This window comes from Pieris napi, chromosome 10 (assembly GCF_905475465.1).
Source record: "Pieris napi chromosome 10, ilPieNapi1.2, whole genome shotgun sequence".
Lineage (NCBI taxonomy): Eukaryota > Metazoa > Arthropoda > Insecta > Lepidoptera > Pieridae > Pieris > Pieris napi.
Window position 1 is genome coordinate 10,028,331 of NC_062243.1, and position 21,073 is coordinate 10,049,403.

At 34.3% G+C, this 21,073-nt stretch overlaps 1 protein-coding gene across 7 annotated transcripts in view; it reads left to right on the plus strand.

Annotated features, from left to right (window-relative positions):
- The first annotated feature begins 969 nt into the window (after positions 1–969).
- The window catches only part of LOC125053425, a 91,585-nt gene continuing 71,481 nt past the window's right edge, over positions 970–21,073 (plus strand). For 3 of the 7 annotated variants that reach the window (XM_047654805.1, XM_047654806.1, XM_047654807.1), the window contains exons 1-15: positions 972–1,245; positions 9,703–9,764; positions 10,328–10,529; positions 10,865–10,969; positions 11,403–11,519; positions 11,701–11,832; positions 12,815–12,930; positions 13,305–13,554; positions 13,956–14,221; positions 14,294–15,026; positions 15,103–16,275; positions 16,352–16,561; positions 16,751–17,044; positions 17,235–20,231; positions 20,311–20,976. In XM_047654805.1, the coding sequence (XP_047510761.1) occupies positions 9,708–9,764; positions 10,328–10,529; positions 10,865–10,969; positions 11,403–11,519; positions 11,701–11,832; positions 12,815–12,930; positions 13,305–13,554; positions 13,956–14,221; positions 14,294–15,026; positions 15,103–16,275; positions 16,352–16,561; positions 16,751–17,044; positions 17,235–20,231; positions 20,311–20,976 (7,318 nt within the window). In that variant the 5' untranslated portion in view covers positions 972–1,245; positions 9,703–9,707. Of the gene's footprint in view, positions 1,246–9,702; positions 9,765–10,327; positions 10,530–10,864; positions 10,970–11,402; positions 11,520–11,700; positions 11,833–12,814; positions 12,931–13,304; positions 13,555–13,955; positions 14,222–14,293; positions 15,027–15,102; positions 16,276–16,351; positions 16,562–16,750; positions 17,045–17,234; positions 20,232–20,310; positions 20,977–21,073 lie in introns of all 7 variants that reach the window. The other 4 variants (XM_047654801.1, XM_047654802.1, XM_047654804.1 and 1 more) reach the window with 3 other exon arrangements.

Below are 21,073 nucleotides of genomic sequence, written 5' to 3' on the forward strand. Positions count from 1 at the left end.
TTTATCTATCCTATGAATACAGTAGCGAGACGTGTTACTATAAGTTCGTAAAGTATGAGATAAATGAACTTTTGATCTACCTATGAACAAAATCAACGTTTGCGCTTTATGAAGCTCTAACTTTAATTTAGTACAATTTTATAAGATATATTTTTTAAAAACTTACCAAATGTAAATTGGATATTCTTTTATTTAAAATAGTATTTAAGGTTTGTTATATTTTTTAAATTATATAATTTCTATTTAAATGAAAAAGGGAGCGCGCGCGTTGATGTCTTCAATATGAAACTTTATATGTAGAGGGTGTAGAGCTGTAGTGCCAATGTTACTTAATCATTGTGCAATAACTTTATTTTAAATGTAATCTCACTCACATTCAGTTTTAAGTTATCTTACTTTTAACGATCTTAAACGAATTAGGCTAATGGATGTTAAATCGTTGAGTAATCTATTGTTATAATTATTACCCTCGGTTTTGACCAGAATATAAAAAAATATACACAGATGCTTTAACTGAAAATAAGCTTTAGACTAAAAAGACGCAATTTAACACTAAAATGTTTATAATAATACTCGTTACTTATAAAGATGCGACATTATGAAAGTGTAATGCTGCATAAAACATGGATTTCTCTTAAATAAAACTACACAACAATATATTTATACAATTGCACATTTGTGACTTATTCGATAAAAATATATAAATAACTGTCGACTCTTGCAGAGAAGGAATGAAAAGAATCTTTTATCTAAATAATAAAGAAATGCCTGACCGGTCATCCGGTTTGTCTTCACCCATGCAGTTTCTTGCAGTTTTATTATCAGATTGAGGATCCGGCTCCATGCAAAGCCTTGCCGCCCGACGCTCGTTACTAGCTAGAGGGTGGAGACGGGTGGTAACGGCGGGGGAGGGGCGAGGTGCGTGCGCGCAGCCTGCGCAACTCGGCTCACGGTACTCACACAGTCCCAATACGAATAGCGCGCTGTTCGTACAACTGACGCGCGTCGTTACTTAATTCTGTTCGTGTCCATTAAAATCCACTCTAAACTAGGAGTGTAGGTGCAGTGTGGTGATGGTGTGTTTATAGTTATACAACTGGATTGTGTATACCTACAAAGTACCCGTCAGTGGTCCGTGGACTTTCCACTGAACTTTAGGCGTTCGTCTGGCGAGGAAGGCGGCGTTTACTCCGGGAGGAATGAGCCCCGTGAACCACTGCTTCCATACTCACCGATGATCTCAAGGTTGGCATCGAACTCACTGTTTAACCGCGCGGCTGTGTCGCAACTCTCACGGTCCCACAGTCGACTCGCTCCTTTCTGCTCTTATTACAATAGTACTTACAACCAAGTTACGGTCACTATACTGTTATTCCACCATTAATATTTATAACTGTAATCGTATGAGAACTAACATTTCGGAGCCTTAGATATTCTTATTGGATTGTTGACTTCTATTTTTAAACTCACAATAATATGTATAAATCCACGTCTGCAACTACATTTACTGTTTTCCAATACAATGGCTTTCTCAATGCAAGGCTGTCAAAGTTCAAAACTTTCCATTCAAAAACATTTTATATTTTCATTATAATGTTTTAATTATGAATTTATATTTCGTATATGTTATGATGGTATAATCCTTGACTAAAAATATTTATGAAGGGTAAAAAAGGGTTTTAAAAATAATACTATTATATTATATCTTTAAAAAATATATTGTTTTCGAGTAGTATTGAATAGCTTCTAGAAGCAATTTTAATTATAGACAAGTTTCTTGATTTAAACTTTTTCGAACAAAATTACCGCAGCGCTTACAAGTTTCTCACGAATTCTTAATCTCTGAATTGATTTGCCTTAGGAGTGAGAGTATGTCAAAAAATCACTATTCTATTTTATTTATTGAGTTAGTAATCATTATTTAATGTAAAAGTTAATAATTAATTGGCTTAGCTTACTCTCCTATTACAAGAATGGACACGGTTTCACTAGGTGGCGCTCACTTCTTATGTAAAAACCCGCTTCATATCCATATAAAGTCAAACGATTTACTTAGAGACATCCGACATAAACACCTTACTTTATCTGACGTAATGTAGTGAATAAACTCTTGAAATGTGTTCTTCTACGAACTGAGAAGAATTTATTTAATTTTCCTCAATACTAATTTTCCAATATCCGTCCATCTTCATCCGTCCATTTAAATCTCTTTTATACCTTGAATCTGATTTATGTGAAACAGAAGTTATAGGAGTATTAATCATGTTAAAATACAGAACAAAGTATATGGACATATTTGCTATCTTCGTTGAGGGGGTACGAGGGGGTGTTACAAATATAAAATGTGATATAACTAAAAGAAGAATCGTCGTGGAAATAATGATTATAAGATAAAAGTTAATGTAGATTTGGCTTAATTTCGTATATTATTATTCGTACATTTGCAGTTTTTGTAACACCGACGCTTACGTCAATTTCGTGACTCCAAAAAAAGTCTATGAAATCTGTGTTTATATTTCGAATCCAAACAAATTTTATGTAATTTATAGTAAATGCATATGGTATATTGTAGTTAAAAGCCATAAACTACTTAAGCTTTTATCACTATAACTAATATGTTACTGTACTCTGTATTAATGTGAACCTACTTGTAATATCTACATTATTAAGTGTTTAACTATACAATGTCATGTCCCACGCCATTGCAGCGTAGAAAGTAGTAATTTGATTTTTATAGTGAGTTATCGCAATCGAGTGTTTGTATAAAATAACAAAGACAAACTTTTGTACCAACTTCACAAAATCAGTTTACTGGCTTAAGTCTTAAAACCTTACATAAAATTTTTAATCTCGTTTTATATGCATCGAAACATTAAAATGTAAATTACGGATAGTTAAATGTTTGAATCTATAAGGATTATAGACCCTCCAAAACTGTCGTATACAATAATTTTGTTAGAGTCGTGAATTATAATCTTTATAAGCTAAAAATTAAGGAATTTATTTAATTTTCTTATCGTACAGACTTTTATGAGTTTTCGTATTAATAATTCTCATATTAAAATAATAGTAATTAAAAAAAATACCAACTAAGCCGCTCAAGCTTCTATAATATATTAAATACTATAACGGCGATTTATCTTAATCTAAGCAATGAATAATAATAGCAGTTTAATAGACGGTTAACTACGGGCCGACTAAACTAAGTGAATGTAACATGTAAATCACAAAAAAACTCTACTTTCACATCAACTGCAACTAATTACTGCAGTCCATAAGTCGGAAGTGTGGTTTGGCAAACGGCTCTAATATTTTTTTGTACGTATTAATTGACGTTCACATATGGCGTCACTATACAGCTGATGTTATAGGTATAATACCCCATACACCTGTCATTGTCTGCAGGCCGGTGACCGTTATGTCATTCTACATTATCTCACGCGAGCTATGAACCATATTTTTTTCCTTCGTAGGGATTATTTATTTGTGACGTTTGTTGTGGTATATTAAGTATCTTTTATTATTCATTATAAACTCGTGGCTGACTCATTGTCATGTGATTGATTTTATTAATAAACAGCATAAAATGTCACACAATTAAAAAATACATACAATTATATTATTGGTATAGTATGTAGAATGTATTGTGCGTTGTAAAATTATAAATTTATCAAATTCATTGCTTGGTATTCCATGCCCTAGTAGAATATAAACAATCATAGGTAAATGTTGTTGTAAGAAAATATCGTGACGAATTATCAGAAAGTGGGTTCTAAGTATTATCTATCATCACGATCACGATATTTTGTGTGTCATTGAATATTTATATCGGCAGGAACTGTATAATAAGTATTAATTTAATAATTCTAGTCGTGATGCCTTAGCCGCGACGTCGCTGCTTGTCTCTGCCGACGGAACTAGACAATGTAATTATAAAGCAAGTTTGTTGACTATGCTTGCTATACTATAAAATACTATAAAATTTTTATGATGTCCACTTTATATAACTTACTACTATCAAAGTTAATTTTAAATCACACCAATTAATTAGACTACGAGAACTTTATAAACAGCACTTTACTACTATCGAAAAATAATTGATAAAAAATGATTGATCCCTAAGCTTGCCCGAAACTAGGAACGTTGCATTGTGAGAGTACTGAGTAGAACAAGCGACAGATAATGTTGTCTATGCACTCTCTATAATTGTCCATATTTTAGGAATGTAATTAATAATAAGACTTTTTGAGTGACGCGGTATTTCTGATCCAGTCAGACCCTCAACTATAAATAACTTTTCCAATTAAAATATTTCTCGTTTGTCATTATGTTACCGTACTTTGTGAATTAGAGCGAAACATTTCTGTAGTACATTTCGATTCGTTCCGTGCTTCATTCCTTATGTGGTGTCAGCAAAATTACTCATATTTTACTGCTGTTCCGCTACGGGTCTAAAATAGCTATACCGCTAGAATTTATCGCTTATCGATGGTTTTTCTTAGGATACACTATAATCAAATCTATCGTGATATGAAGTTGTTTTTCTAGTCAAAGATAAGAAATGTACAGGTTAGAGAAAATAAGGTGCTTGAAATCACTTAGGCGTATTTGTGTTCTGACTCGAAAGTTATATAAAAATTATATTAGTTTATACTCTAGAATGCGAAACAGGAATTTAGTTTTAACAACTATCAAACCGTTTAAATATCTTTTCACAGGAAGATAAATGCGAGAGTTAAAATTATAAATAAATAAAACTGTCTAGGCTTGAATTGTAAAACACGTTTTAATTAAATGAGTTTTAAATGTGTTTTATACGAGTAAATAAAAATCAAACTAGTTTTTTCTATAAAGTTGATATTTATGTGTTAAACCTGTGACTTTTAGAATAACGTATTAGTGACCACCACCGACGCTCAAATTCAAACCCAAAATAACTTTATTCATATCGGTAACCCAGTACACTTATGAACGTCAACAGAAAATATGTTAAATTTACTACCAGTTCGCAGTTCGCTCTACCAACTTGGTTCGACTCCCAGCAATATAATAGTTAAAATCACTTTTATTTTGTATGGTTAGACGCTCTATAATTATTTTAGTATTCAACCCAAAAGCTGCAATTGTATTGCGTAAAATTATGTTAAATATAAATATTTTTAATTCTATGCAAAAGAAGTCGCCCATCACAAGTAGATTCGTCATAAGGTGTTAATGAAGTCAACGAGTTTTACAAGGTTGAAGGTACTTTTACAAGTATGTTATTTGTATTTAAAACGTGATACAAATTGATTCCGATACTGTCGATATTAGATTAAAATTTAAAGATATTGTTTTTTCGTAATCCATTTACAGTTAAATAACGTTGCCGAGGTTACCTTAAATCATATACTAAATATTTGTATACTTGTATACTTTGTATACACATATCCAGCGGCGTTATAACCATTTGTGGGTCTTGGCTTCAAATTGCTCTCCGTCAGTCCTTTGCTTAACGTATGACCTCAGTATTGGGAGTGGCAGTGATGCAACACTGTCCGTATGAACTACTTAATTATTATATGTTTAATATATATTTTTAACCCCAATAATCTCCCGAATGTTTGCTTACCGCAGTGTGAAATAACACTGGGTAAATATAATCATAGTTGGAATCTGTGGTGTATACACACATGTACATATAATTGTTTCTCAAGAGAGAGAAACTATTATGGTGCTATTGTTTAAAGCCCACTTTCCGTACCGACGTTTTGTCAGCGCCCGAGATGTGAAAGTGAATGCCACAAGTGATATGCAGACGGACACCCGAACTTTCAATATTTTTGTCCTTATTAAGAGCTCAGATTTAACAAGCGAACTTTTCAAGGGTTTATTTGTTTATGAGCTAGGCTAAACAGCAGACATAAATTGTCTGCTGTTTAGTTAACCTGGTCCCATGCTAAGCTTGTGTTATGGGTACTAGGCAACGGATATACATACATATTATAGATAGATAGACATATAAATACATATTTAAACACTCAAGACCTAAGCACAACACCAAATGCTCATCACATCGATGTTCGTCTCAGCCGGGGATCGAACCCGGAACCCATGGTTTCGGAGTCAGGGGTACTAACCACTAGACCAATGAGTCGTCAAACGTCAGTCAAACATTAATCTGTGCTCCCTGTTTGTTCAACAAGTGGAAAAGCCAGGGCTCACATCTATATATTTATGCTTTTGTTTGCGTTTTTTATCTTGATAAGCATTACACTAACATTAAGTTAGGATTTAAAAAAGGATTTTATGTTTGAATAAAACCTCTTTAATGGCATAAACACGAATTTATAGCACAGTTAATTAATGTCTAGTTCTCACCTAAACCAAAGATTAAGTATATCATGAATACATATTAAACCCTACAGCCCTTAAAATTTAATCAGTCTAACTCGTATTAAATTGTCTTATCGCTGTGATGAAGGCATTAACGTCTAAGTTTTAGTTAGGTTGTATGACAATGAAGGTTTTAAATATAATAAATCACGTTACATAAAAATATGCGGTCAAAAGAATATATTTGTTACCATTGTTCCCAAATCCCAACAAATGACATCTAGAACCGAACCCAGTGTAGAAAGAATACATGTTTTAAGAATATTAGTAGTTAAATTATTTATAATAATCGTGTGTAATTTGTAAACGTAAAAATATTTTGCCAACATTAAATTAAGTAGTTTTTATTAAAATTTTAATGACCATAAATACAATAGAATTAAATAATAGGTTAAAGTCGTTTCATATTGTATGTATTTGTACAATTTTTCTTCAACAAAGGCCAAGTAAATATTTTATTTCAGAATTCGTTTGTCTTGTCGTGTTTGTTTGCATCTATCGATCGAAAACATTAATTTACGTGAAAGCAATTGAATTTTAAAAACGTTTTGACTTACCTAAAGTTACCTCTAAAAAAATTATTTTTTAATATTATTGAATTTGAGTAAAATAATTAAGTAGTAGTGTTAATAGAACACAAGTACAGAGTGTCTACCCTTTAATAGAGACTGTAGGTAGTGTTATTGGACACTCTATAATGGTAAATATCTTTATTAGTAAATTACACTACATTGAGTTAGGCTAGATCGTAATGTTCCATGATGTCTGAAATCTGATGAAAATAAATGTTTTTGAACAAATGTATTGTTACAATTACTTGCGTAAAGTTATTGTTTTCAATTAAAAATACACTTTTTTGGAGTAATTAAATATAATTTCTCTCGATCAGCTGAAAAGATTTTTCTGAAAGAATAAGTAGAGCACAATGTACAAATTATTACCGAATTATTTAGTTTATAAATTTAAAAAAAAGGCAGCGTTATCATGAACACTACATTTAGAAACATATTGAGAAGGTGACGTCAACGGTCTGGTCGAGATTAAACGAAATCCAGTTATTCATGTGACCTCTTACATCAACAGGATATAAAATAGTCTTGAATATAAATTCATTAATAATTCAAGAGCTGCAATATGATAACTAAAACGGTAAATGTCATATTCAGCGCTTCTTAATTCAATTAAAAGGATCTTTTACGTAATATGATAAAATATTACTTTTCAATAATAAGAATAAAACCACTACTAATATTGACATAATGGTTTTGATATTGGTTAAAAATAAAAAAAGAACGTAATTAAATAGCTAGTATTAGTTTTCTTCTATCTATCAAAATGATATTGCTCAAATGCTAGAACGTAAGTGAAATCATTGCTAACCTCTTAAACTTAAGTCACGTTTACAAGTAAGCTGATTGATATATCAAGATTGTACTATTTTTAAACCAGACCTACAATACGGCTGCGATTAAATCCAAATAAAATTCTGGATTTTCTTGTTATTAATTTTGTTTTCTTGTTTATTATATAATTTAATAATTATAAATTGATCGTTACTTTCCTAACTTTTAGAATTGATTTCAAATTATACTCGTATATCTAAATACATTAAGACACAAACACAATATTTACAATATTCTTAACCTACTAAGTAATAAGAATTAAGTACGGATAAATAGAAAACTAAAACAAATGTAATAAGTTTGGTCCATGTGTACCTTTAATGTTGGCAGCATTTCCTCGCTGTATTGCGATACATATTTATCTTTGAATATATTAAGTAGTTTTGGAGAAGAAATAAGACAAAACGATTTTTATAAAAAATATCTACTAGAAATAATTACTCTAAACACATCCAGATCGTGTGTAGTTATGTCTACATTATATAGTCCAAGTTTGTATGTAGTGGCTTTTATGACCATAACTGTTACAAAAATAAAGTTTTAACATACAATCACTGGTAACAAAGTACACTTTTGATAATTAAATTGACATTTCTCTCAAAGTGACCTCGAACTATATATAACCTTAGCATTTGTCGCATGCGTAAATAAAATACTTAAATATACGTATACGTTTCTCATATTATATTGTTCTTTCTATGAGCCTAGATTTCTTCATACGAAACCCACTTTATGACTATTTTATACCAATGGTTCATGAAAGCATAAACCGAAAAAATTTACGTTGGAAGTTAGTATGAGGTATTTTATCCATGCTACTGGTTTGGATAAAATATAACATAAACACGAAAGTGAGTTGCGGAGGTAAACTTAAGCTGCTGAATTTAAATGCGTAAATGACATCATCAAGTAAAGAAAAGTTTTTTACTGCAACGTTGTCAAAGTCGTCTTGAATGCAAAACACTGCATTTTTTATACATGTGTTTTGTAGTAATTCCCGAAATCGGAGGTCTAATTAATAACCATTTGAAGTTTGCGTGAGTGATGGGACCGAAATTGGATCCGGTGATTTTTATTTCTTCATAAAGAAAGTAGTGCATTTATATTTATCATTATGAAGAAATAAAAAATATCACCGTTACATAACCAACTAATGGAGAGAAACTCCTCATTATTGATATTAATAGAGCAAAGGACAAGAACATTTATTATTTTATATTTGTATAATTGTTTGTAGATAGTTAAAATAGCCGGGTCCGTGACCCGGTTATTGGATATTCTAAATGTAGAAAATAATCTTCATATTTACCTACCCTGTTACAGTCATAAATTTATAATTTTAAAGCTCATGTATGATAATTTTGAATTAACTTTGTTGTGACATAGTATTAACAAGACCTTGAGTAATAATACTTTCAAAATAACATTTATATAACAATCGTAAAACCTAAGTCAATTTTATTAAAGTTTTTATCCCAGCTTACCAAGAAAGTTTCTTAGAGTAAACTTGCTTGCTCGTTTTTATTATTTGTGATACCATTAAGTAACATTTCCTCATTAAAAAAGGGTTATATATCGGTTTCTCGAGATGTTTTGTTTCTCCGTACAAAAATTCACGGTAAGGTCGATTCAAACACAAGTTGACAGCTGTTTCCACTAGGCCTCTAGTTATCAACTGCAGTCGTCGAACCGTATTTTATATTATAAGGTAGACCTTATAATAAGATAGATCTTACTTTAATCTATTTTTAAAAGATGTCAAACCATTTCTCTATATAAAGTTTAACATCACGACAAGATTGTATGTGTTGACGATTATAACAGTTCTAAGATATTAAGGCAGTACCTACTCTTGTAAATCTCGTTGTATGAATATAATTCATTAATCCGTAATGTTTGCTTAAATGAAATTTCCTTGTTTCAGAGACAATGTACAAAGAAACCTTACCTCTTGTGGTATGGACGCTCTTAGTCATAACAACAAATGTAAGTAACACTTTTTTATTTCATCTTTTTACTTTATTTTACTCCTCAGAAAAGTCACTTGCTGGTTTAACTGTCATATCTCTATTTTCATCATCGGTTATTTTCAGGCTTGTTTTTAGAAATTGGTAATTTATTTATTTTTGTAACAACATGAAAAAATCGGCTGGATTAATAGATATTATGCTTTAAATATCAAATATCATTATGATTTTTATAAGGGCGAAATGTCTGACTTTAATTAAGAAAAGAGCGTACCAATTCTTGAAAGCCCGGCAACGCAAATTACATAAAATAAATAGTTGTAGAAAAACATCGCTCTGGTCCAATTTCATTTACAATTCTACTTATATACATCGTCTTTAATGTGCATAAACCCGAATTTATTACATTATTAACGCGACTTTACAAGTCATTCCAAATCTCTTTAAAGCCTCTATATACTTTTATTTTAACGAGTTCATATATTAAATTCCAGTAGTACTATGCTATTCTATTCTGAGACTTAATGCTATTTATTTAAAGATCATTATCGCCGCTTATGCTATTAATTATAATCCTTACAGGTAGCGACGCAAAGCCAGTACGGAATAGGATTAGGAATAAAACGAGAAGTATTTTTCTTAAATTTAGAAGACGGCTACTTTGGCTGTCAAGTTAACGAATCGACTCAAATATTACAATTATACGAATTATCCAAATTATGTGATGGCGTACCCGACTGCTATAAGGCATCTGATGAGCTCAGAACCGAATTGAAGTGTTCAGGTTAGTATTCAAATATTTATAATTTATAAAAAAACAGATCATAGAGAAAAAGAAGTATAAGACTGCCATGTTTCGTAAATAAATAAATAATTTCAATTTACACATTACTTTTTTAACACAATTTTGAGAATTAATAAAAATCTAAGCAAAATTGATATATTTTGTAATAAAAAAAATGTTTGGATTTTATAAAATGGGTTAAGTTATTTCTACAACCAGATCCATATCCAGATTCTTGTATTTTTATAACCACACGTTAATACGTGTCGTCTATCACATTTAAATAATAAATAATTTTGGTATAACTTGAAATTATTATAAATGCATTTTTATAGATGACTGTACCAAAGAAGATGGGGCACAGTGTATAAACGGTGCTTGTCTAAATGGTGTTTGCTATTGTAATGATGGATTCGGAGGCTGCAATTGTCAGGAACAAGGTAAGAAGCTAAAAAAATAATTATTCGTCAATTATTCAAATCCTACGGGGATTTGAATTAATTTTTTACGTACTTCGCTAGGGCTGAGATTCAGAAGCGAGACGTAGTGCAAACTTTCGTTTAAGTCTAATACATTGACGTACTGGAGTCTGACATAGCTAGCCTAGCCTGACCTATGGCTGGTCTCTGAATCCCTTAAAATAGTAGCTTAAGATTTTTTTCAAGAACAACAACGCTTAGCATAGACTTGACTCGTGCCTACAGACAAAAATTTCCATCTAAATAAAACTTCTTTAACGGACATAAACGTGGTTGCTTAAAGGTTTATGTATGCTCGCATAATCCAAACTTAATTTTTCCTTGCTTTGATTACCACTAAATAAACTATATAATATACGCTACGTCTGTGCCTTAAATGTCATATTTAATTCAGATGTCAACGAATGTAAGGACCGGCCTTGTGATGTTTTCGCACACTGCACGAACACAGTCGGAAGCTTTCAGTGCTCTTGTTTCCCTGGATATGTTGGAGACGGATTCTCTTGCAAAGGTTAGTTGGAAAATACGTATATGTACATATCTTAATAGTGGTAAATATTGTATAGTAACTTATCACTGTATCTGTACTACTTTTTGTTTAATGCGCATGACGCGTGCTCTCTTGATTATGGATTATGCACACAATATTAAGTACAATGTGTGTTATAGCCTATATTAAATTTTCTTAACAGACATCAATGAATGTGAAGACCCAGCCGTAGCAGCGAGATGTGTGGAAAATGCGGAATGTTGCAATCTTCCTGCTCATTTCATATGTAAATGCAACCGTGGGTTTGAAGGTGACGGCGAAGAAGAATGTCGAGGTAGGTTTATATTATTTATTTTTGAATCTCTTTGCTGTATTCAGAGATATCTTACAAGTCTGCATAGAACGGCAGCTAAGCTCGATTGTCATTTGTCCGGAGTATTACGAAATCTGGTGCAGGTTCAGTAAACTTCGCGATATGTAGATATTTATTAAAAAAATAACCCTTAAATTAGGTGTTTAAGTTTAAAACTAAGTTCAAACTATAAACAAATTAACTTCTTAATACTAAATACATATAAGTGAATTTTTTTTCGTCACTCAGCATAAGCTGATAACTTACCTACAATTAGACAGCGCTGATTTTCACGGATTAGTTTGCAGTGTCGCATACTATTGTTGTAACACATCATCTTGTTACAACAATATTATTTCATTTATGTAATTATAATGTTTATAAAATTTTGATTACAATAAAGTAACACCCACCCATTCGTTCTTTGAACCTGATCATATATATAATGTGATTCTGTATGAGTTAATAATATTTGTGAAATGTCAAAAATATTTGTTTTAAAAGGTCCAACGTCCGTTAAAACAGATATTAGAGAAAAATAAGTGACAATTACACTTTTGAAACATTTATCAAACGTGAACCATATTAGGGTTCCTAAGATTGACAGAATATATTTTTTAATAGTATTAAATAATAGATAATTGTGTTCATATTAAGTTAATAGCTCTTAGCTTCCTAGTAATTAACTTTATATTCCTAGCTCGCAACTTCCTCGTTTTCATGAGCGCATCCGGGCAAGTCAATTGAAATGTTTAAAACGTATTCAAACGTGCAAATCATGTAAAATTCTTTTTAACCCTTTTAAACTTATTATAGTTTTTTGTTTTCTTAGACAACAACTGTATATAGCTAGCCATTAAATTACCAAATGATAGATTAGGTAATTATAGTTATACATCGGTGTAACTCAGCTACGAAATTTCATCTCCCATTAGCTAACGACTGGTTTTTTATACTTTTTTAGATATTGATGAATGCCGAAGACCTGGTGCTTGCGGTTCAAATGCCGTTTGTCAAAATTACCCCGGAAACTACACATGCGCCTGTCAAGCTGGCTACACAGGAAATCCATTTGATGGAGTGAGTCATTATACTAACTTCTTTAACATGTTTTAGGATATTTACACTTTTTGGCACTTTAAAAACCTTATTTTGCTGTAAAAGCTTAAGAATGTATTTGGTTTTTGTTACTTGCCTTGATGACGCAAATTGTTTAAGTTTCTAGGCATATTATTGGTTGATAATCTTTTGTCCCAACGTGGCTCAAAAATAAAGAAAACAAAATTTTAATTTCTGTCTATACATTAACAACTCAATTAATCGTTGATTTACATCATTCCTGGGGTACTAAAACTGAAATATATGAGTTTCAATGGAAAGCAAATATATGCGATATTTGGAATTTCCCCTACATATTGTACAAAGTGCACTTATTATGATCTATTGATACGTAGTGTGTTGACATCGACGAATGTGCGAACTCGGATGCCTGTGGTGCGGGAGCTGTGTGCCGAAATCTTGTGGGAGGCTACGAATGCAGTTGTCTACCTGGACACGAAGGGGACCCCAGAGTCACCTGTACGCCTACGGATCAATGTTCTAGAACGTCATGTGGACGCGGGGCACTCTGTGAAAACCTTCCAGGAACCTATCGATGTGTCTGCCCGCCAGGTTTTGAAGGCGATCCCAATGTCAAATGCAATGGTAAATATAGGAAAAGGCTTTATTCTAATTTCTCGTTTTCTGTCTGTTAAATGCTTTATAATCCTAAATAACGGCGTGTGAACAACGCTGACTACCGCATATAAATATGCGCGGTAGATTCACGCTTTTACTAACTGGAATAACTCTAACTCGCGTCCGATTTTTGGGGTTTTCAAGTTGTATGTTTCAGAAATGAGCGGAATGCCGTAAGGTGTCATCATATTTTCGGTTGATTAATTAAATTTTCTTCACTAGATTTACATCTTTCATCGTATCTATCATGAGTATCTTTTCTGCTATTTCTTCTTCGTAGTGGCTGTCGTCGTATCTTTCTCGTACGTATATACATATATTTGGGAAAGGTGAATGTTGTAATAAGATACGAGTTGTTTCTTGTTCAGACGTAGATGAGTGTAAAAATAGCAAAGCGGTATGTGGTGCCAATGCTGTTTGTGCAAACACGGTAGGAAGCTTCGTATGCAATTGTTTGCCCGACTACACGGGAGATGCGCGCGCTTCGGATGGCTGCAAAGATGTGGATGAATGTGAGGCACTAGAACATCCCTGCGGATTACATGCTATATGTGAAAATGCTTCACCAGGATATAACTGTCTTTGCCCTCAAGGGTATAGAGGTCACCCAGATCCGCAAATTGCTTGCGAACAGGTAAATTCTGGCAATAGATTTCTGTCGTTTTCAAATTATTTGCTCTTTTTCTAATACAATTTCGAATTACAGGTTGATGTTAACACTTTGTGTAAATCTAATTTCGACTGCACAAACAATGCTGAATGCCTAGAAGGTCAGTGCTTCTGTAAATATGGTTTCCAACCGAAAGGATCAGTCTGTGTGGACATAGACGAATGCACAAATTCTTCATTATGTGGCGATAATTCGATTTGTATTAATTCCATTGGAAGTTACGCTTGCGAATGTGTAACTGGCTACGTAGGGTCACCACCACAAGTGAAATGTCGTGCTCCGTGTGAAGATGTGCACTGTGGAGAGCATTCATATTGTAAGTCCGATGGGGCCGATGCCTATTGTATGTGCGATGAGGGATGGAATTTCAACCCTAACGACATATCTGCTGGATGTGTCGATATTGATGAATGTGATACTGCTAATGGAGCAACGTCTCACTGTGGTGCTAATGCACTTTGCTCAAATAAACCTGGAAGTTTCATGTGCCAATGTCCCGATGGATTTACTGGTGATCCCTATAAGAATTGTTTTGATATCAACGAGTGTCAAATAGATAATAGTTGTGGTGCCGGCGCAGAATGTATAAATGAAAAAGGTTCCTATTCATGTTCATGCCCTGATGGAACAGTCCCAGACCCTGATCCTCGAGTAAAATGTTCAGAAATTCTAACTTGTCATAAAAGTGATGATTGTCCTGGAAATGCTATTTGTGATGGTAATGCAAAGTGCATTTGCCCCGAGCCAAACATTGGAAATGATTGTCGGCGTAAGTTTACATACTTTATTCTCTTCTTTATCTATTGAAAGGTTAGGATTAGTTTAATAAATAATATATTTTACAGATCCCTGTGAAGCGTTACACTGTGGAAGTAATTCTGAATGTCTCTTAAACGAGCAAACTGCCCAATGTACATGTCGAAACGGCTTTAGTGGTGAACCAACATCAGCGAGTGGTTGTCAAGATATAAATGAATGTGAAGCTAATCCTTGTGCCCCTGGAGCCGTTTGTAAAAATTTACCCGGACATTTTCAATGTGAGTGTCCAGGTCAATTCAAAGGAGATCCCTATACTGAAGGCTGTATCATCAGTAAGCAACCTCATGCTTGTGGCAATACAAATCCATGTCCGCAGGGTGAGCAATGTATACTAAATAATAATGAAAACGTTTGCATTTGTGGTCAGGGATTTTCTCGTAATGATGAAACGGGTCTATGTGAAGATATAAACGAATGCATTCAATATGGCCGCTCGCCTTGTGGTCTAAACGCTATATGTAAAAATTTACCTGGAAGCTATGAATGTAGATGCCCACCTGAATATAGTGGAAATCCATACAACTTATGCGAAGAATGTAACGATATTTCGTGTCAGTGTCAACCTCCATACAAAATTGTTGATGGTACTTGTGTACTGTCTGGCTGTTCAGAAGAAAAGAAATGCGGAAAAGGAGCAGAATGTATAATTATTTCTGATAATGTTAGTTACTGTGCATGTCCAATCGGTTATTCTCAAACTATTGACGGAGCTTGTGAAGATATAAACGAGTGCTCTCTTGATCAGCCTGCATGTGGATTTGGTGCAGAATGTGTCAATACTGTTGGATCTTATGTATGTAAATGCCCTCCTGGTTATGGAAAAGACTCAATTTCGGGTCATTGTAGCTTAAACCAAAAGCGCTGTATAAGCGACAGCGATTGCTTCGCCAATGAAAAGTGTGTCCAGCCCGGAAACTGTGTTTGCCCGCCTCCGTTTTATTTAGATATTACAGATGGGCAAAAATGTAAAAGCCCCTGTGAAAGGTTTACTTGTGGAATTAATGCGAAATGTACACCAAGTGATCCACCAAGGTGCATGTGCATGTCGGGCTACGAAGGAGACCCTTATACGGGTTGTACAAACAGGAATGAATGCCAAAGTGCTCCCTGCGCTTATGGCGCAATATGCAATGATGAACAAGGTGGATATAAATGTATATGTCCACAAAATATGGTTGGCGATCCGTACAAATCTGGATGTGAGTATATTCATTGATTTAACTAACGTAAAATTACATTTGGTATAAAAATATATATTTTAAACAATATTTTTAGGTACCGTCGAACAAATACCGTCACAGAAACTATTATGTAGCAAAGACAATCAATGCCCCAATAACTTTGCTTGTCTAAATCGAACATGTGCTTCTCCATGCCTAAGTGTATCCTGTGGACCAAATGCTTTTTGTGAGGTTGATAATCACGCCGCGTGGTGTCGTTGTAATCCCGGATACACAAAACCAGAAGGCGGAAAATGTGTTTCAGGTAAAAGTTATATGTAAATTTATTTGTTTCAGGACAACTCTACGTCAACTGGATTTTTTTGAAATAACTTTTATAATGGAGATGCCTATAAAAATCTAATTAATATTTGGTTCAAATAGAAAAATATGTGTATGTTTTTCTTGTTTTACCATAGTAAAATATTTTAATGTAGGTATTTTATATTTCCAGGCTGTGATTCCTATTCGTGTGCCTCCGGCGCCCACTGCATTATTTCAAAATCCGGTCCAACATGCGTATGCCCAGAGGGTACTGTTGGAAATCCATTCCCTGGAGGTATTTGTAGACGGGACTTGTGCGGAGCAGGCATTCCGTGTGAGGAACCAATGTCGTGTGTAGCCGGCAGATGTCGCCAGCGTTGCGAGGATGTCGTCTGTGGTATCGGTGCCACTTGTGATGAAGGAACAGGCCGCTGTATTTGTAATGCCTTCTTTGTTGGAAACCCAGACTTACTTTGTATGCCTCGTAAGTATAATTTTAATTTTTTTTATGCCTTTATTAAGGTAGAAACTTGATAATTTTTTACCAAAGATAAAGAGGGAGGGCTCCGTTCTCTTATCATATCTTTTTATTTATAAAATTTACGAAAATAACTCAATCTGTTTATATGAATTCCACGTATTTTTTTTACTTTAACATCTTGACTTTTTTACAGCCGTAGCCCCACCAGCCTGTAAACCGGGTTGTTCCCAGAATGCCCATTGCGTTTATGGACAAAGTAATGTTTGCAAATGCAATAAAGGATTCACCGGTAATCCATATAAGAACTGTTTACCTCGAAAAGAAATAACATGTGCGAAAGCTTCGTGTGGGACGAATGCAGTATGTCAGCAGACAAGATCGCACGTAGAATGTCTTTGTCCACCAGGATATGTTGGTAATCCTAATTTACAATGTATCGATATAGACGAGTGTGGCTCACACCCGTGCGGTGAAAATGCGATTTGTATCAACACACCTGGAAGTTATAGTTGTATATGCAAAAGCCGGTATATTGGTAACCCATACGAGCTCTGCACTCAAGTATCAGTATCAAAATGTGTAGATGGTACAGCGTGTACATGTTCCCGCAATAGCTCGTGCCCAGAGGGATATTTTTGTGAAAAATCTAGATGCATCGACGCCTGCCGAAATACGCAGTGTGGACCAAAAACTATATGCTCAGAAGGAAAATGCGAATGCCTTCCAGGTTACATAGGAAATCCCAATCATCTTCAACAGGGTTGCACTATTGATAAAACATGTTTTACTGATGGAGATTGTAAGGACTCTGAAATTTGTTTACAATTAGGTAAAGACACGAGAAAGTGTTTAGATGCTTGTAGTAAACGTCAATGTGGGCCTAATTCGATATGCGTCAGTTCAAATCATCACGCTCATTGTATATGTGCTGAAGGTTATGTAGGGAAACCTAATGATGTTAAAACTGGATGTCAATTACAACAACCCGAGCCTAACGAGGTCGAATGTAATGTAAATACTGATTGTGCTGAGCCACAAATTTGTGTGTCAGTAGATGGTTCAACCAAAAGATGTCTCGATCTATGCTCTACTATAATATGCAGTCCAAATGAAATATGTAAAGTTATAGATAATAGCGCTCGCTGCGACTGCAAGGAAGGTTTTATATGGAACCCCTTGAACTCAATGTGTGAGCAGCCTACAACATCAAATTGTAAAAATGATAATGATTGTGATGACGATAAAGCATGTCAAAAAGATATTTTGGATGTTAAAAAGTGTTTAGATATATGCCAAACATTTACGTGTCCGCAAAATTCTAGATGTATAACAAAAGGTCACAAAAGTCAGTGTCAATGTTCTCCAGGTTATGAAGGAAATCCTAATGATCGAATTGGTTGCGCACCAAATAATAAAAATCAATGTGTCAATGATGCGCAATGTAGAGAAAGTGAAATCTGTAAGACAATCAATTCTATTAAAAAATGTGTTCCAGCTTGTCAGCAACTAATTTGTGGACCAAATGCTCTCTGTGTAACTAATAATCACGTTGCTAATTGTCAATGCCCCCTAGGACCGTATATGGGAGATCCTAATGATTTAAAGAATGGATGTAAACAAGTACCGTGTGTTTATAATTTAGATTGTATGCCTAATCAACTATGTAATCGTATGACACATACTTGTATTGACGTGTGTGATGAGGAGTCGTGTGGCGAAAATGCCGTGTGTATTGCAGAAAATCATAAATTTACATGTCGTTGTCCAGCCGGTTACCTGGCAAACCCAATACCTGAAGTGAGTTGTAGAAAAGTTGACGTATGCCAATCAAATCCTTGTCATAAATCAGCTATATGTGAACCATCAGGATCCTCCTTCATTTGCAAATGTCCTGATGGATTAGTAGGTGATCCGAAAGAAACAGGCTGTGTAGCACAAAATAGATGTCCTAAAGGCGACTCCGATTGTCCTACAGACACCGTTTGTTTAAACGGGCGGTGTGTAAACCCATGTGAAAATGCATGTGGAGTTAATTCATTGTGTAAAGTCGTTGAGAGAAAAGCAATTTGCTTGTGTCCCGAAGGGTATGAACTTATACAGGGGATAAATGCGTGTAAGAAAAAATTAATTAAATGTGCTGATGATTTAGACTGTGACGGTGACATTTGTCATAATGACCAATGTTTCACTGCATGTAAGAATTCTACGCAATGTGAACACGGAGAGTTTTGTATCAAAAATTTATGTATAAAGGAATGCACTACGCATAGTCAATGTAGTATTGGAGAGGCGTGTGTTGGTGGCCAGTGCTTGATTGGATGCCGCGGTAATAATGATTGTATCAGCGAAGAAGCTTGCGTTAACAACCAATGTATTGATCCTTGTATCGGTTCAAGAATATGTGGCCCAAATGCAATTTGTTCAAGAGTTCAACATGCCACAACATGTGAATGCCCTCTAGGATTCGAAGGAACACCAACCGCTCAACAAGGCTGTATTAGAAAACCAAATTCATGTTCTAAAACTTTAGATTGTCCGCCAGATCACATGTGCATTGGATATTTCTGTCAGGTACCATGTCAAATTAATTCTGACTGTGCCATGGGGGAATCATGTTTTGATAATAAATGTCATAAGGTATGCCACACCAGTAGCAACTGTTTACATGGTGAACACTGTAATTCTGGAGTATGCATACTTGGTTGCAAGGCAGATTCAGACTGCATGACTAATCAAATGTGTAAGGAAACAAAGTGCCAATGTCAACCAGGATTCAAAATGGCACAGAATGAATGTATAAATGACAACGAATGCGTAAATAATCCGTGTCACCCCTCAGCCCAGTGTATAGATGATATCGGTTCTTTTAAATGTGTCTGCCCTACGGGTGCCATAGGCGACCCTTACAAATCAGGATGTTTATTGCCCAATCAATGTAGACGCGATAATCAATGCGAAGATTCACTTGTCTGTTTCCGAGGAAAGTGCACAAATCCGTGTGAAAGAAGTGACCCATGTGGAACGAATGCTATTTGCACAGTTAATAGGCATAAAGTAACATGTGGTTGCAAAAAAGGACATCTGGGTAATCCATTCGATAAACGAGTGGGCTGTTTTAGGGTCGAATGTGTGGATGACACCGAATGTCCAAATGATAAATTCTGCCGATTAGAAAGTAACAAATGTTCAGGTATGTAATTTTTTATTACGTATTCTAATAAATATTTTATGTCGATTTAATTTTTATTAATATAATATCTATGTTGCAGATCAATGTGATGAAACGATTTGTCAAGGTGGCAGCTGTAAAATTATAAACCATAAAGCTGTTTGCACTTGTTCATCTGGTTTTGAATTAAACAATTCCAAATGTGAAGATATAAATGAGTGTCTTACACACCCGTGTCCATTGAATGCAAATTGTGAAAATACACCCGGGTCATATGCTTGCACATGTGTAAATGGAACTGTTCTCGATATCAACACAAAACACTGCAAAAAGCCTGGAGACTGCTTTACTGACGAAGATTGTTCAGAAATTACAAAATGTAAAAAAAATCAATGTACCAATCCCTGTGAAACATCTCCTTGTGGTGATAATACTGACTGTTACGTATTAAAGCATGAACCTGCGTGCGAATGTCAAACGGGTAGTCATGGCGATCCATATAAGGGGTGTGTAAAATTCGAATGTGTAAAAGATGCCGATTGTTCCTCAGAAGAAGCCTGTGTAAATAACAGATGTAAAAACTCCTGTAGCATACCACGTGCATGTGGTAGAAATGCGAATTGCTTCTCCAGAAACCACATTGGCCACTGTTTCTGTGCTTCTGGATTCACAGGCGATCCTGTTTTAGGATGTGTTCCTGTACAATATTGTAACGACGATAGCAGATGCTCCTCGGGGACTAAATGTATCGACAATTTGTGCCTAGGTAAGTCAGTTTTGGATGATTATCGATGTTTCTGAGAAAGATGCAACTCTAGTTTGAGAAATAATTAATCACATACGGCTGGTATTCACTTACGTAT